Source organism: Theropithecus gelada, chromosome 4 (assembly GCF_003255815.1).
Source record: "Theropithecus gelada isolate Dixy chromosome 4, Tgel_1.0, whole genome shotgun sequence".
NCBI classification, from domain to species: domain Eukaryota; kingdom Metazoa; phylum Chordata; class Mammalia; order Primates; family Cercopithecidae; genus Theropithecus; species Theropithecus gelada.
The window spans coordinates 115,999,048-116,017,170 of record NC_037671.1 but is presented as its reverse complement, the minus strand read 5'-3'; the positions used below and the strand labels follow the sequence as shown (position 1 = coordinate 116,017,170).

The following is an 18,123-nucleotide window of genomic DNA, read 5'->3' as shown; positions in this document are numbered from 1 at the left end:
AGAGGTATAGAGAAGACTTAGGTAACAGAAGAGATGAGAAATAGCCAAGATCTCCTTTGAAGTTCAGATTCCAAGTTAGTGAGGTCTTGCACCAAATCCAGCTGGCCCTTCTTCCCTCTTTTCGGGACTAGATGCCTTTGGTGGCAGGAATATTAAACTAGACCCACGCTGACTGCAACAATGAAAGGGGTTGACTCACTCACCGATAGGCAGGCTTCAGAGGTGGTTTGATGCAGGGATGTGGTGATTTTACCTAGAGCCCTGTTTTCTTATTCTCTTCAGCTCTGCCCACTGTGGAGTCAGCGCCTCATCCTAAACTCAGCCTTTCTTCAGGGTTGTATGGTGGCCACCGGTAATTTCCAGTGCCACACTTCCTTGGTTCAGAGGGAGTGAAGGGGATGTTCTTGTTAAAAGAGCACCTTTTCCCAGAGCCCCCTTAGTTCTTAGTTGGACCACGTGTCTTCTCTTACGTCAGTAACTGGGGCTAAAGCAATGCTGATGCTCTAAATCCCATGGTGGAATCAGGTTTTCCATAGACCCAGAGCTGTGAAGGAAGATGTGGACCCCCAAATAAAGATTGGGGTAATCGCCCAGCAAAGAGTAGCTCTTAGATAGGAAACTACCATCTCCCAGCTCTATCATCTGCCAGTCTCCCCTTATATACTTACAGATGCAGCTTTCTGCTAGAAAGTAGAAAATTCTCACTTTTTTGAAAGATTACTTTTATGGCTTTGTGACTATTAATTCTCCTTTGCTCCCCCCCCTTCTTTTCCCCCACTCTTCTTTTCCTTCCTTCCTTCATTTCCCTTCTTCCTCTGTCCCCATCCCTCCTTCCCTTTTCCTTTCTTCTCCCCTCTTCTCCTCTTTACCCCTTCATCCTGTTTCCCCTTTCTTCTCTTTCCTTCCCTCCTCTCCTAGCCTCTCCTTACCCTCTTATCCGTCAGCCCTTCTCAATTGATGATCTAGTTGTTTGTTCAACTTAATCTAACTGGTGGGGTACAGTTAGGTTTCTTACTAAATTAAACGCCTTCATATCCTCCCACTGTCCCCCAGGAAGAAGAAATGCCAGAGGTAGAAATTGACATTGATGATCTTCTTGATGCAGACAGTGATGAAGAGAGAGCTTCAAAATTACAGGTAAGCAGTTTTCAAAATTCTAATCATGGATACTAGGGAGTCTACTTGGGTCTCCAGAGCTTGGCATGAACTGATTCCGCCCTGTGGTGGAGTGGGCACCAGGACCTGGGCCATGGCTGTTTGCAGAGAGGAAAGCAATGGGCTGCTAAGTGTTCGCCCTCTTAAACTGCCTCCCTGAGGATAAAGCAGCTCTTGACTATAGTCTGTTCTCAGAGTACCTTATGAGTGTAACTTTCTCCAGCCCCATTTTCTTGGGAGAAACAGCTGATTCTGCTTCCAAAGATCCACTTGCCAGGGAAGGGAATTGATACCCCACAGTTGCATGAGAAAGAGAAGGACTGAGCTAGCACTGGAATATCCAAGCCCAGGGCTCCGGTATCACAGTTGTGGACTGTATCATTCATGAAATTAATTTCTAAATATGATTGCTTATGACATAATTCTATTTAGTAGACGATCTCTTCATAGACAGTGTTCACCTCATAGCATTGCAGTACAATGATGGATATTGAGATGTCTAGTATTTCTTTAGTGGACAGCAATAAAGTACAGTACTTATTTCCCTTCCCACAGTAGGTCAAATCTATCATTTTTAAATCTACATTTGGGAGTTTCTAAAACCAGTTGACTTTTGACTTGCCATTGTTCTGAATGTCCACTGATAATTACTGTTAATGGCTGTTGGTGACCACAAATGGCAAATGGCCACTACGGCAATCAAAGGGCACATTTTAATGTATTAATGTGTTTAATGCATTAGTCATTACTAGTGTCCCTTGAGTGGTGAACAGTCTGAGTTATGAAAATTAGTTCTTCTTGGTAGATTCAGCTGGGAGAAAATAGCATCCTACTTACAAAATTTTAAAAAGATAATGCAGGTATCAGTTCTATAGAAAATGTAATGACATAACAAAGTTTTCTTAACATTGAGAACTTGAAAGGAGTTTTTAAGCTATCATCACCCCCCAACTCCCAGTTCCCAGGTGAGGACCCAAGCTAGTTTATGGCTACATTGCACTTAAACCCTTTGCTTTCTGAGTGCAGTGTGGGTGCCACCGTCTTGCACAGGCTGGCTCAACTTGAATATCCACCAAGTTGGCAGCCAAAGGAAAGGTGTGTGCATGCGCGTGTGCACACAGAGGAGGCAAAAAGTCATTGACCGGAGGAGTGGGTTTGAAACCATTTGAATCTTGCCGGGTTATATCCAGTTAATTAAAGGAAAACTGGAGAGGGGGATTTGGTTCCTGTGGAGGGCCATCCTGGATTTGAGCTACTGAGTTAGTCCAGATCTCTCTGAAGTCTATAACCTAATGGATGCTTGAGCGTCCCTGTCCTTCTTTAAAAGAAACTGTTCCTCAGCAAGGCATTCAAAACCTGGTCAAGGGGCCCGGCGTGGTAGCTCATGCCTGTAATCCCAGTGCTTTGGGAGGCCAAGGCGAGTGGATCACCCAAGGTCAGGAGTTCGAGACCAGCCTGGCTAACATGGCAAAAAACCCGTCTCTACTAAAAATACAAAAATTAGCTGGGCGTGGTGGTGTGCACCTGTAGTCCCAGCTATTTGGAAGGCTGAGGCAGGAGAATTGCTTGAACCGGGAGGCGGAGGTTGCAATGAGCTGAGATCGCACCACTGCACTCTAGTCTGGGAGACAGAGCAAGACTGTGTCTCAAAACAAACAAACAAACAAACACAAAAAAACAAAAACAAACAAAAAACGAACAAAAAAACTGGTCAAGGGTTATGTTTTGTTTTCAATGCTATGGGAGCAATAAATAAATAAATAAATAAATAAATAAATCTTTTCCTGTTCAAAAAATTTTTTCATGTAGCGCATGTGTGTGCAGGCTGAAGAATTTATGAAGGTTAAACGTTTTATATCTTCAGACAACCAACTGGTGCTGAAATGAAGTGTGTTTCTAGATAGTATGAAATCTTGCTTTACCATTATAAAATAATACTATTAATATAAAATGATGTTTAATTTTGCCTTAAAAATAATACTGAATTTTAAGATAATAAAACTTATCTTCTGTGTGTTTAATTCTAGGAAGCTCTTGTAGACTGCTACAAACCAACAGAGGTAAACAAATCACTCTTCCTAAATGCCATGTTTGAACTGGTTTTTATTAAATCAATTTGTCTATTTTTAAAGCAAACCACAATAAGTGGATTTGAGTGTGTGTATACCAATTAGCAATTATTATCCATGAGTGCATATGTTTGAATAGCTATTATTTCTAAGCCTAAACATGTCTAGTTCAGAGACACTTAAAATTAATGGAGCAGAGTGTGTTGCTTGTGTTAGAGAAAAGCCAGACTTCAGAGGAAATTGTGAAAGATTTTGGAATCATTTTAGTAAAAGTTTTAGGTTTGTAACTGGTTTATACATCCTATTAGTTTATTGGTATGTATTTTTTTAAAAGCTTACAGTCAGCTCTGTCTTTCCAAAGAGTTACCTTTACTGGGAAAAAATGTTATGCTTTCTTTAGATATTTATGAAGTATGATGTATAAACATTAGCAGAAAAATGGGTATTAATGTGATTAGACTAAAGCATTTAATGTAGACTCTCATGACTGACAGCACAGAGTAGAAAGTAAGGTTTAATCAGTTATGAAAATATTAGCAAGAGAAGTACTTTGTCCCTGTGATAAACTGGAGAAATTATAAGATCTGTCAGATGTTTTGAAGTCCATTTGTAACATCAAAGCCATAGTGGTAAGACTTCTGATTTTTGAAGAGATCTAATTAAAAGGGGGGAGGAAAGCATGCTTTGACAAGTATCTGATTTCAGTGACTTGGTTTGGGACTAGTTACCTATTTGAGCTTTATTCTTCCAACCTCCAGCTTTGATTACATCTTGCAGTCATAGAGATTTTTAATTTTAATTTTAGCCATCAAAATACATACTTTTAGACCGGGCTTGGTGGCCCACACCTGTAATCCCAGGCCAAAGTGGGAGGATCACTTGAGCCCAGCAGTTCAAGACCAGCCTGGTCAACAAAGCGAGATCTCATCTCTTAAGAAAAAAAAATTATACATATCTATATTTAAGTTAATGTAATACAAATACATACTAATACTTCTGAACCCTCCCCCCCAAAAAAATTCAGAGGCTTATTTTAAAAAGGTAACAGTGACTTTCTCCACCTTTCAGGCCCCTTCCCTATTTTATATTGTATTTATGTATTATATTTCTATATTTTAATAAGCAACACTTTTGCACTTTTTGGCTGCTTCCCTTCCCTGCTATTTGCTCTTTTCTTTCTGTTTTTTCTTTTAGAGGCAGGGGCTCATTCTGTCACCCAGGCTGGAGTGCAGTGGTGCGGTCATAATTCCCTGCAACCTTGAACTCCTGTGTTCAAGCAACTCTCCCTCCTCAGCCTCCTGAGTAGCTAGGACTGCAGCCATGCATTACCACACCCAGCTAAATTATTTTTATTTTTATTTTATAGAGACTGTATCTCACTATGTTGCACACACTCATCTTGAACTCCTGGCCTCAGGCTATCCTCCTGCTTCAGCCTCTCAAAGTGCTGGAATTACAGGCATGAGCCACACTGTGCCTGGCCTACTTATTCTTTTGTTCTTAAATATGCATTTACTTTTTTTTTTTTTCATTTATTGACTTTAGGAGAAAGATGATCACTCTCTCACTCTCCACACAATTCCTTTTCATCTATACCCTCATCAAAGTTATTTAACAGCATTTTGTTAAATTAGTAGACAAGGTTTATGATACTATGATTTAAACAGATGTTTTTCACTGTTAAGCCAACAGTAAAATAGGATCATGATTCCTTTTTGTATAGCCTTTTGTTTCTCTTGGAGTTGACAATCTTTGTCATTGTTATTATTATTAGTAGTAGTAGTAGTATTTTGAGACAGGGTCTCGCTCTATCACCCAGGCTGGAGTGCAGTGGTACAATCTTGGCTCACCGCAACCTCTGCCTCCCAGGTTCAAGTGGTTCTTGTGCCTCAGCCTCCTGAGTAGCTGGGATTACTAAGCCCGGCTAATTTTTGTATTTTCAGTAGAGACAGGGTTTTGCCATGTTGGCCAGGCTGGTCTCAGACTCCTGGCCTCAACTGATCCACCCACCTCGGCCTCCCAAAGTGCTGGGATTACAGGCGTGAGTCCCCGTGCCCGGCCATAACCCTTGTCTTTAGTTTTGTCTAATACCAATTGCTATTTTTTGTTGAACCCTCTAGTGTGTTTGTCAAACATGCAATATATTTCCTGACTGCTCAAACACATCACTACCATCCCCCTGCCCCCAGACTTTTCTCCTGGAGCCCCTATACAACAATCTGGAGAAATTTTTCTTTGTGTTTATGTTTAAAATTATTCTGCTCTCTGCATCTTCTCTGTTTTCTCTGAATCTTACCTTTTTCTGCCTATTTTCATGTCTTTGCTGATTTTTGGTGGCATAGTCACATTTGAATATGGGGAGACAGTAAGCTGATTTGCATTTGTGTGTATAAGAACAGCTTGTTTTTTTGTTGTTGTTTTTGAACAGAGTCTTGCTCTGTCCCTCCAGGCTGGGATGCAGTGGCGCCACGTAGGCTCACTGCAAACCCTGCCTTCCGGGTTCAAGCGATTCTCATGCCTCAGCCTCCTGAGTAGTTGGGATTATAGGTGTGGGCCACCATGCCTGGCTAATTTTTGTATTTTTAGTAGGGGCGGAGTTTTGCCATGTTGGCCAGGCTGGTCTGAAACTTCTGGTCTCAAATGATCCACCTGCCTCGGCCTTACAAAGTTTTGGGATTACAAGGAAGAGGCACTGCACCCAGCCAGGGCTGCTTGGTTATTGCTGGATCTCACTATGGAGTGACCACGTTGCAAGCCAGATTTATTTTCTTAGTCTGTTATGTGTGGAAGGGGATGGGTCCTCAAAAATGTCGATGTTTGGTTCTTTTTCTCTGGAGAGAGTCAGGATTTTTAGAGTTTGACCCTCAAATTTCCTCCCAGAGAGGAGAAGGCAGGAGACTTTACCATTTAGCTCTTTGGGGACTAAACCTTCTTTATTTATAGGTAGTTGGGGAATTAATATAGGAAAGCGATTTTAAGTTGTGTGATGGGTTAGACAAGAATAATAGAATTGTAGTCAAGAAAAATGATGAATGATGCAGATGAATGAACATGTAATATGGGGGTGGAAGGGGGTGCTGCAGAGAGGAAGCCCCATTGGCCACTGCAGACATGCGTTCACTCATTTCATCAAGCCCTTTTTCTTCAGTTCTCCACCTAAGTGAAGAAATTCATGCTTTGGTTATTCGGGTGAGAAAGTTTGGACTTGCAGATTTCTCTTTTGCCCAGCTTCGCAGCCAACAGTGAAACGCATTGCATTTTCTCATGGAAATGAGCCCGTTCTCTCCCTAGTTTTTGTAATGTTTGGGGAACCAATATTTACATTAGTTGAGAGCCATGCCATTCAATGAAAATGGTGGGTCTTGTCCCCAGAGCAAAAATATTTCTCATCTGGTTTCTATACAGAGGGTCAGGAGATGAAGAATATAATATTTGAACACTCTTCAGAGTTCTGAAAGCAGAAAAAGGAGCTGGAGTCTCTAAGTGAACATCTCTATGTTCTTTTTTTAGCTCATGTTTCTAGGAATGGAAATGATGTAAAATGCTGAGGAATTTCATTCAAGTTCCCTTATCTGTTAATGGATCATTTCAAAAAGGCTGGACACTTTTGCCTTTGAGCGTATGCTCCTAGGAAACAGATTTTACTGGCACCTGGATTGTGATAATGACAATCAATAGCTTATTTTTTCCAGAGCTCTGTAGTTCACATTTGCACTAACATACATTGCTTTATTTAATCCTCACAATCGTCATTTCAAGTAGAGAGGGTTTGGGTAGCTTGCCCATAATGTCAGAGTCGTGAGCAAGAGAGTCAGGACTCAACCCAAGTTTTGACGCCTAATTTTGTACTCTTTCTTTCCAATCTGCTAGTCTTCCTAAGCTACTTGACTCAGCAAGAGGCTTAGAACTTTATAGGACTTTGTCTTATCTGAACTAAATGCCTATCAATTAAGGTGTTCTTTTCTAAGTAGGGATCTCTAAAGGTGCTGTTTTTGATCAAAATTATTTTACTTACAAGTGTTATGCCACTTGGAAGTTAGAAATGTAAGGAAGATGTCTTTGCTGATTTAGGTACTTTTATTTTATAACCCCTCATTGCAGAGGTAGGGTGAGTGGTGGAAAGAATACTGGAATTTGAGTCAAAGTCTTGTGCCAATGCTAGCATCAACCGTATGACTTTAAGCAATGTTCTCAACCTCTCTGAGTCTCCCTTTCCTCCTCTATAAAATGGGGTAATACTAACCAGCTCTCCTCATGTTTGTAAGGATTATTTGCTATGATAACTTTTTAAAATTATTTTATTTTTGAGAAAGAGTCTCACTGTGTTGCCTAGGCTGGAGTGTGGTGGCACAATCACAGCTCACTGCAGCCTCAATCTCCTGGGCTCAAGCGATCCTCCTGCCTCAGCCCCCCCAGGTAGCTGAGACAACAGGTGCACACCACCACACTCGGCTAATTTTTGTTATTTTTGTAGAGACAAAGTTTCTCCATGTTGCCCAGGCTAGTCTTGAATTCCTGAGCTCAAGCAATCTACCCTCCTGGGCCTCACAAAGTGCTGGGATTACAGGTATGAGCCACCAAGCCTGGCCCACAGTGATAATTTTAGTGATAGTAACAACAGCAATGATAATGGCTAAAAAATCACTAGGCACTTAGTAGATGCCAGGCACTGGTCTAATCACATCTCATGTATTAAGAGATTTAATCTTTTTTTCCAGAAAAATGTTAACATTTGTTAAATTCTTCATAGCTTTTAAAAGAAAATTTTAAGTAGACTTTATTATTTAGAGCAGTTTTAGGTTCACAGTGAAATTGACTAGAAGGTACCAATTTCCAATATGCTCACTCTCGTCCACCTCACACATGTACACAGCCTCCCCAGTTGTCACCATCTCCCCACAGAGAGGTACATTTGTTAGAACTGTTGAACCTACATTAACACATCATTATCGCCCGAAGTCCACAGTTAACATTAGGATTCACTCTTGGTACTGTACATTATGGATTTGACTGAATTCATAATGACATGTATCCACCACTACAGCATCATACAGAGTAGTGTCAGTGCCCTAATAATCTTCTGTGCTCCGCCTAGTCATCTCTCCTTCCCCCCAACCCCGGCAACCACTGATCTCTTTATTGTCTCCATAGTTTTACCTTTCTCAGAATGTCATATAGTTGGAATTATACAGTATTTAGCCCTTCTATTTTCAGAGTAGCCATAGCATGAAAATTTGTAGCCTTTTCAAACTGGCTTTTTTTTTTTTTTTTTTTGAGGTGGGGTCTTGCTTTGTCTCCCAGGCTGGAGTGTAGTGGCATGATCTCTGCTCACTGCAGCCTCTGCCTTCCGGGTTCAAGTGATTCTCCTACCTCAGTCTCTCGAGTAGCTGGGATTACAGATGCGTGCCACCACACCCAGCTAATTTTTGTATTTTTACTAGAGACTGGGTTTCGCCATGTTGGCAAGGCTGGTCTTGAGCTCCTGACCTCAGGTGATGTGCCCACCTCAGACTCCCAAATTGCTGGGATTACAGGCATGAGCCACCGTGCCCAGCCCAAAATGGCTTTTAAAAAATTTGATATCAACATTTCACAGCTACAGACTGGCTTCTTTTCCTTAGTAATATGCTTTTAAGTTTGCTCCGGGTCTTTTCATTGCTTAATAGCTCATTTCTTCTCAGTGCTGAATAATATTCTATTGTCGGGATGTACTAGAGTTTATGAATTCATTCACCTACTGAAATACTCTTAGTTGCTTCTAAGTTTTGGCAATTAATGAATAAAGCTGCTATAAACATTCCTGAGCAGGTTTTTGTGTGGACATAACTTCTCAAGTCTTTTGGGTAAATACCAAGGAGTAGGATTACTGTATTGTAAGAAGAATGTGTTTAGGTTTTGTAAGATTCTGCTTAACTCTCTTCCAAATCAGCTGTACCGTTTTGCATTCTCACCAGCAAAGAGAGTTCCTGTTGCTCCACATCCTCCCCAGCATTTAGTGTTGTCATTGTTCTGGATTTGGGCCATTCTAATTGGTGTGTAGTGGTATCTCATTATTGTTTTAATTTGCATTTCTCTGGTGATGTATGATTTGGAACAACTTTTCATATGTTTATTTGTCATCTATATCTTCTTTAGTGAGGGGTCTGTTAGGGTTTCTGGTCCATCTTTTACTTGGTTTGTTTTCTTTTTGTTGAATTTTAAGGGTTCTTTGAAATTTTGGATAATAGGCCTTTATCAGACATGTTTTTTGCAATATTTTCTCCCAGCCTGTGGCTTCTCTTTTTATTCTCTTGACAGGGTGTTTCACAAAGCAGGAATTTTTATTTTCATGAAATCCACCTTATCAATGTTTTATTTCATGGATCATGCCTTTTGTGTTGTATCTACAAATCATTGTAAAACACAAGATCATTTAGATTTTTCTCCTATATTGCCTTTGGGAGATTTATAGTTTTGCAATTTACATTAGGTCCATATGTGATCCATTTGAGTTAATTTTTGTGAAGAGTGTAAGGTCTGGGTCCAGGTTCATTTCTTTGCACGTGGATTTCCAGTTGTCCCAGAATCATTTGTTGAAAAGCCTACCTTTGCTCCTTCGAATGCCTTTGCTTTTTTATCAAAGATCAGTTGATATTTATGTCGATCTGTTTCTGGATCTCTATTCTATTCCAATTATCTATGTGTCCATTCTTTCAGCAATACCACACTGTCTTGATTATTGTGGCTTCAAGTATGCCTTGAGGTTGGGTAGTGTGAGTCCTCCACCTTTGTTTTTTGTCCTTCAACATTGTGTTAGCTGTTCTGGTTTTTTTGTCTTTGTATATAAACCTTAGAATCAGTTTGTTGATATCCACAAAATAGCTTCCTGGGATTTTTATTGGGATTTCATTGCATCTGTAGATCAAGGTGGGAAGAACTGACATACTGACCATATTGCATCTTCTTATCTATGAACATAGAATACCTCTCCATTTATTTCTGTCACGATATCCTCAAGCTTAAAGATTCTTTCCTCAGCTGTGTGCAGTTTACTAATGAACCCATCAAAGACATTATTTCTGTTATAGTATTTTTCATCACTAGCATTTCTTTCTAGTTCTTTCTTAGAATTTCCATCTCTCTACTTACATTCCCCATCTGTTCTTGCTTGCTGTCTACTTTATCCATCAGAGCCCTTAGCATATTAAACAGAGTTGTTTTAAATGCCTGGATGGATAATTCCAACATTCCTGCTCTATCTGAGTGGTTCTAATGCTTGCTCTGTCTCCTCAAACTGTGTTTTTTTGCCTTTTACTGTGTGTTATAATTTTTTTGCCAACTGAACATGATGAACTAGGTAAAAGGAACTGCTGTAAATGGGCCTTAAGTAGTGTGGTAGTAAGGTATGAGGAGAGGGGAAGCATCCACAGTCCTGTGATTAGTTCTCAGTCTTGTAGGGAGCCTGTGTCCTTGAACTGTGAACTTCACAAGTGCTTCTCAGTTCGCCCCCATTCCGCTTTAGGTAGAGTAGATAGCCAGAGCCAGCTGGAGTTTGGTATTTCCCTTCCCCCAGGTCACTTAGGCTCTAGTAAAACCATGTCAGGTTAGACTCTGATTAAATAGTTTCTTCTCAGGACAGATCTTGTTAAATAAACTTTTAGACTTTGAAAAAAAAGAAGAAAAAGAAGGAGAAGGAGAAGGAAGAAAGAAGACGAAAATGCTCTGGTATATTTCAAAATGGTTCCTTTTTATCTCATCCTGCTGGAAGTTCAAGGGAATTCTTCTCCAGTGTTCACTGTGAGGACCTGGTAGAATTCTTAGAGGTGAAACTCATACAAAGGTCCTACAAAGATATGCTCCTACCTCTGCCCGTGACTGGATCCCCATGGAATTTTAATCTCTAAAACTTGTCCACTCTGAGACTAGCAATTTGTCAATTCCAGTTCAAGTTTTTCTACTCATCTTTTGGTTCCCACAAAGGTTGTTACTTATGAGTTTCTCTTCCAGGAAGTTGGTGATTTTCTGTATTCACCTGTCAGTCCCTCTACTTCTGGGGCATTTGTTTGCTCAGTGACCTCACTTCCCTTGTGGATCTAGAAAGAGTTATGGATTTTTGAGTTTGTTCAGCTTTTTACTTTTGTTAGGATGCAGTGGCGATTTCCAAATTTCTTACGTACCTGACTGGAAACAGGAAGTCGCATTTAATCTTCACAACAAAGCTAATAGATTGACACTATTATTGTCCATTAAGGAATTTGAGGCATAAAAGTGTTCTGTAATTTGCCTAAATTCACACAGTTAATGAGTGGAGAAGTCAGGGTATGTATTAAAGCACATGACATAAAACTTCACACATAGTAGGCCCTTAGTATGCTAGTTGAATCTGCTTCTGTATAAAGTAATGCTTCCCTGTCACATATTAAATATGCAAGATGTCCAAGTTTACCAATAATGATATTCTTGGATTATTAAATTTAAAGAGTTGACTTTAAAGAATCTGCTAACTTCCCAGAAGTGATATTGTTTTTGGTGTGTCACCTTCTGTCATATACTTTGGGTCTATGGCTTCATCCTATATGGGCCACTGATCAATAGGGAAGGGACTTGTGTGCCCCCATTTTGATTCATATTCATTTTCCCCCCCAAATCCATAGCTGACCTGACTGATTCATATTCAATCTGTGAACTCTTGTCATGTAAATCTTCCTGATTGCTGGGAAACACAGCAGTATAATTGTGGGCACCTCACTAATGTATAACTGATTGATTAGTAAGAATGGTGATTTCATTTTTTTCCTTAAGTAAATGCCATTTCTAATGTAGTGAATATTAAAATAGATCTGATTTAAGGATAGCAAAAGGATGTTTCCATATAATGCAAGAGGCAAAAGAGTAATTTTATTTTGGATATTACTTGTATTTGCATGATCAGTAGTGTTAGCCTAGTGGGCATGGTAAAAATCAGAGGTAGGGGTCTGGAAGCCTGCTAACCAGACTTAGGAGGAGATTCTTTTCCTTTTTCTCACTTTCTTTGCAGTTTCCAATTTTGGGATTACAAAATAGAACCTCCATTGTACTGGGAGGATGAACAGAAAATGGATTTAATGTGGGCTTGAGGGCATCTGCCTTACCGTCTGTTAGGGGAGTTGTCTAGTCAATGAGCTTTATAAAAAATCTCTTTTTGTAGTTGAAGATACCTATCCCATTACTCTTTGATAAACATCAGGTTTTCTTTCCATGCATTTATTTTATTTTTTGAACTAGAGGTTTTGATAGAACCTATCATTGTATCAAATTATACAATGATACCAAAGCCTATACATTGATACCAAAGCCTATACATTGACAGGCATCCATTCATCTAGGATGACTAAGTCTGAGAGTAGGTGGCAAGAGGCATTTCTGGGTTCCAGTAATCTACCAGGTAATGGAAATGTCATGGTCACGCACTGGTGCCAGAAAGCCATGTGTGATCTGGTTTGTAAGTAGAAATCAAGCAGTATTTTCTAAAAGGCAGGCCTGCTCTGTTGTTCTTCTCATATTGGCAGTAAGAAGGCAGAGTTTCCTTCTGTCATGATTTCACGGCAACTGTGACTTTCTGACTAGCTTTGGTGATGGCCATTGTCAACCATTTATTTAGCATTCAAACCTATCTTTTAAAATCATTGTTCAGTTTATGGATACATGGAGGTACATTCCTTCTGCATTGAGCTGTTTACAGTGCAAAGAGAATGTAAATGGTGTTTACAACACAGAAAAACCATGTGGTGACTGAAAGAGACATAGCTTGGTGTTTTACAATCTTTTCTTTATTCATTTGCTCAACAAATGTGTATTGAATATCTGTGTGCCTGTAACTAATCTAGGAACTGAGACCTGGCAGGGAACTTCTACATCCATTTTTAAAACAACCTCTTGGAAGGCCACAGTAAACTATGGTGGGAATTTAAATGCTCAAAGAATATTTAGGAATGAAAGGACAAAAATGTCAGGCTGTCAGCTTATTCGATGGTTCTCTAAGTTAGGAACCAAATTGCTTGACAGAATGCGCTTTTTAGGGCATCTGCACTTGCTAGAGGAAGCAGTCATATTATTCATTTCAGTGGATCTGAGTGTGTGTCCATAGGCAGGGGAACTCTTTTCTTATGTCAGACCCTTTTCATCTGGCCTCTCATGGGGTTTCCTCGAAAAAGACTGCAATCTTGGGCTGGGATGAGGAACAGAGCTTGAATGCTAGATTCCTGAGTTGAAAAGACACCTTTAAGAAGTTGTCGGCCGGGCGCGGTGGCTCACGCCTGTAATCCCAGCACTTTGGGAGGCCGAGACAGGCGGATCACAAGGTCTGGAGATTGAGACGATCCTGGCTAGCACGGTGAAACCCCGTCTCTACTAAAAATACAAAAAAGATTAGCCGGGCGTGGTAGCGGGCGCCTGTAGTCGTAGCTACTCGGGAGGCTGAGGCAGGAGAATGGCATGAACCCAGGAGGCGGAGCTTGCAGTGAGCCGAGATCGCGCCACTGCACTCCAGCCTGGGTGACAGAGCGAGACTCCGTCTCAAAAAAAAAAAAAAAAAAAAAAAAAGTTGTCACATTTAGAACAATGTTTCTGAATAGAGAAGGAATTGAGAAAGACAGACCAGAATCAGATGAAAACTACATTTTAATGGTTGTAGCCACTGGCTACAAAAGCCTTATAATGTTTTAGTGTCATTGGGCTGGCAAATATTAAAGGATTGAGGTTTATTAGCCAGAAACATGTGTAGCTTTACTTAATAGCCCAAAGAATTTTGGTCCCATTATTACAGTTGCTCACATACTTTCATTAGGACTCTATGCACCAGACTTCATCTGCTCAAAGTAAAAGAGCCGTAGATGCTGGAGCTGGAATAGGACCCATATTTGAGTCCAAATCCTATGCTCTGTCAACTCCTCACTGCCTTTTTCTGAATTTTTACTAATTGAGCACAAGCTCTACTTTAGAATATTTATAAAGCTGATTAAGATTATCTTCATTGAGGAAAATCAACCCAGAAATGTTAGGTAAGCTTGCTGAAGACATGCAGTCATGAGGCAAAACTCTGCATTTATTTCCTGGCCTTCATTCAGCACTCTTTGTAAAGTTAGGGAACTGTCCAAAAGACTGCTCTCACTTCTGGCACCAATTACAAGTTCACACGTCCTCAAAACCAACTTCAGCTTTGATCATTTTCAAGAATAATTCAAATTTTTATACTCATGGTTCTGATTTATTACAGGGAAAGGCTATAGTCAAGGGAAGAGACAGATGGGACAGGGTCCAGGAAAGTGCAAATGTGAAGCTTCCACGTGTCTCCTCCCTGTGGAATGGACAGCATTCTCTTAGCAGTGATGTGTGACAATATGCAGAAAGTATTAGCAATCTGAGAAGCTAACCTGAGCCTGGGTGTCCAGAGTTTTTACTGGGGCTTGATCACATAGACATAGTTGACTACCCATGTGGCTGACCTTGTCTCTAGCTGGTACTACCTGACCCAAAGTGTCTACTCTAAATCACATTGTTAGACTCTCTAACTTGGCACCATACCCCAAGTAAACGAAGATGCTTTTTTTTTTTTTTTCAGGCAGATATTCTAAGGGCTTAGAACTCGCCTCTCAGGAGGTGAGGGCAAATTAAAATTTTCACTATACACTCTTAGAAGCAGGATGACCATGAGATGGTGATAATAACACTAATAATAATGGTGATCAGAAGAAACTAGATGGTAGTATAGGAAAACCCCTGTGGGCCTTGCTTTTGGATGCCTTCTTTCTCTTGATAATTAATAATTGTTATTTTTATAAGAGACACAATAGAGAAGGCACAAGCTTTAAAGGGCAGTGGACCTGGTTAGCATTTTCAAATGATTGATTGTGATTTTATGGCCTTTTCTTATTCATTAAACTCAGAGTGGCCAACCCTGTATTAAAAACAGCTCTACACTCTCTTCCTATACTTAGACTTATCTAGACAAAAGAAAGAATATAAAATATAGACAATATGACACATGACTTTAATTTCTATGTCTATAACACAGTTATAATAAAAAACAAGTCCCCAAAAGTCAGGAAATAGGTTTCTTTTATCTAGGCAAAATTCAGGTATTTGTAGCAAATAATATGCTCCCTCATTGACAATTAATGAGAATCTTGGTGAAGTTATTTATACTTTAGTTCCTCAGTGATTTAAACTGGGAGATATAATTTTGCCAAATTTACTCTATTGATTGTTTACTGTGGCTGGATGATATATGTGAATTTTGTTTTATATTGCCCAAATTGAAAATGTAAAGATTATGAGACACTGGTTAGTAAGTGAGGGGATAATTAAATGCTGTAGGATTGAATCTAGGGGAGGGTTAATGAACTGTTCTGGTGCATACAAATAGAGGTTGGAATTTGGGTAAAAAAATAAATTAGCCCAAGAACAATGGACTGAATCTATAAAATAGATTAATGGGACTTCTCTCACAGTGGAACAAATTACTATTTAAAGGTAGATAGTCAAGAAAATAAATGGACAACATTGTGTCAGTGGTTTTAAGTTAAAGGAGAGGGGAAAAAAAAACCAGGATGTAGTTAAGACCTTCAGGAATTTATGTTGGCAGAAGTCATTTTAACAACAGCAGCCACGAACCCTTACCCATAACAGATCCATAAGCCTCTTTTCAGATAATGAAAAATAGGATAAGTTCTGGTGTGCCCTGCCAGCAAATGAACCTCTCAAAAGAAAAAACACCCCCTGCCCCCCAAGAAGAAGGGGGAAATTAAATGTGTCAGTGGTGAGTGATGGTGGGCGATAGGGCTTGCTGTGGAGCTGATTCGTGCCTGTGACTTCTGGGAGCAAATCCCTTTGTCACTCTGAGCTGGGGAACACCCCAAAGCTGAGCTCTTCAATACTGAGTCAACTGCCTGCCTGTTTGGCCTCATCCGGGAGTTTTCAGTGTGATTTTTAAATGCTTAGCTGGTTCTTTGGGTGAGGACATTTTGCCATTTGGAACAATTTGCAGGTATTATTCTCACCTTTTCCAAGAGACACACACCACCTGCTCATTTTCCTCACTCATCTAAACTTTGGGGATCTGGAAATTCTTCCCTTCCCACCACCCTCTTCACACTTTGCCTGATTCCCACCCATCTGCTAATGTCAGGCTTTCTGGAAGAAGTGTCTGGTAGCTGCTTCACAGGAAACTCACCATGGAGTTGACTCATTTGCTGTAAGTTGGCAGCCACCCCCAAGCCCGGGGCAGATGGCCCCTGTGAATGTGCACCTTGAAGGAAGTAACTGGTCAGGGGCACAAAGAAGAGGCAACACATGGGAAGTTTCATGACCCATGTGGATCCCAGTCTTTGGAATCCTCATCTGCTGTTTCTCTCCCCTGTCTGCTGACCCTCTGCATAGGTCGTGGATGGGTTTTTGTTGTTGTTTGTTTGTTTGTTTTTGGAAAAGCTGGGTCAGCATACGGATTTCTTCTGCGCACCCTTTATTAGAGCTTGCGTAATGTACATAATCACTGCCATTGGTGAGACTGTTTCCTGAGCAGGGATTTTAAGCATTTCTTCTTTTGTCAGGAAATACTTCCAATCCAAGGGCTACTGCATAATATCCATTTATCTCATTTAGCTTTTTAAATGACTCAAAATTCTTAAAAGAAGGACAAAAGTACAGGTAATGCACAGAACAGGGATTTGCACTGATACTGTGATTTCCCCTTTTCCTACTTTCCAATGGGCCCATCTTTTTTAAGCAGCACATTATCATCAATGAGAGGAACAGATGAATTACTTTGAATGACTAGGGAAGGCTATCAGATAGCTGGCTGTGGTGATAATTACAAAATGTGTGTCCATCTGCCGCTGCTGGTACTGGCTAGAGCAGGTGGGGTGCTGGGGGTGGAATATTAAAGTCATGGGCCCCAAGATGGATTAGTGCAGGAGGCAGAGCTCAGAGTAGAGCGTGGCCACTGTGATACCACGCCCCTGTGACAGGGCCATGTGGTAGAAACTCCAGGGGGAGAAAGGACCTTGTGTTTTCATGGCCATTGCCAGATCCCCTCAGAAACATGTTTGGACTTCTTTCTTTCTTAGAAATCTCTCAGCAGCATGTTGTATAAAGTCAGTTTTCCAAGCTCCCTGGAAACGTTGCATGTCTTTCTATTGCTTCTTCAATGTCTCCCCTGTATTAGTGTGTGTGAGTGTAAAGGAACATCCCAGCTTACCCCTCCCCTAATGCTCTGTGTCTTCCCTCACTCCCCAAGTCTGGCTAGCTTCCAGTGCTCGAAGGGGCATGTCTGGAGCCTTCATAGTTGCTGGGCCAGTTGACACTTTGTCTAGTTTTTCTCCTCGATTTAAAAATTTAAAAATTTCAGTGTCTCCTCTCTCATTTTCTTCACTTTTATGCCAGAGTTACAGGAATTAATCGGTTCATTCGTACAATCCTTTACTCTGCAAAACTTTGAGCAGCTCCTCTTATTTCTTAAGCACTCACTATGCTAGGAAGACAAAGATGAGTAAGACTTTTGGAATCGTGGGGGTGACAAGTATGCACATGGATTATTTTGTATGCACTGTAACTGTGTGAAGAATATTTTGCAAATTTTCTTTTTCAGCTTGTGTATTTTGCCCAACATTAGGTGTCTGACATTTATCCATGTTAATACAGAAAGCTGTCGTTCATTCATTTTTATTACTGTACAGTATTTCTTTCTATTCATATACTGTAATGTATTTATCCATTCTTCTGTTGATACTCAGGCTGTATTCAGTTTTTCGTTATTATGAACAGCGGTGCAATAAAATAACTATTATTGACCTGTTGCCTTCCTTGTGTACAAGACTTTCTCCAGGAATATATAAGAAATGGGGTTGCTCTTAAATGTTGGCACCAGCGTGCATGCCCACCAACA

General features: G+C 40.3%; 1 protein-coding gene across 1 annotated transcript in view; it reads left to right on the top strand.

Moving 5' to 3' along the window:
* PPP1R14C (protein phosphatase 1 regulatory inhibitor subunit 14C) overlaps positions 1-18,123 on the top strand; it is a 108,938-nt gene that overhangs the window by 71,932 nt on the left and 18,883 nt on the right. Inside the window, exons 3-4 of the mRNA XM_025384478.1 lie at positions 1,054-1,137; positions 3,183-3,215. Of these exons, the coding sequence (XP_025240263.1) occupies positions 1,054-1,137; positions 3,183-3,215 (117 nt within the window). The remainder of the gene's footprint in view (positions 1-1,053; positions 1,138-3,182; positions 3,216-18,123) is intronic.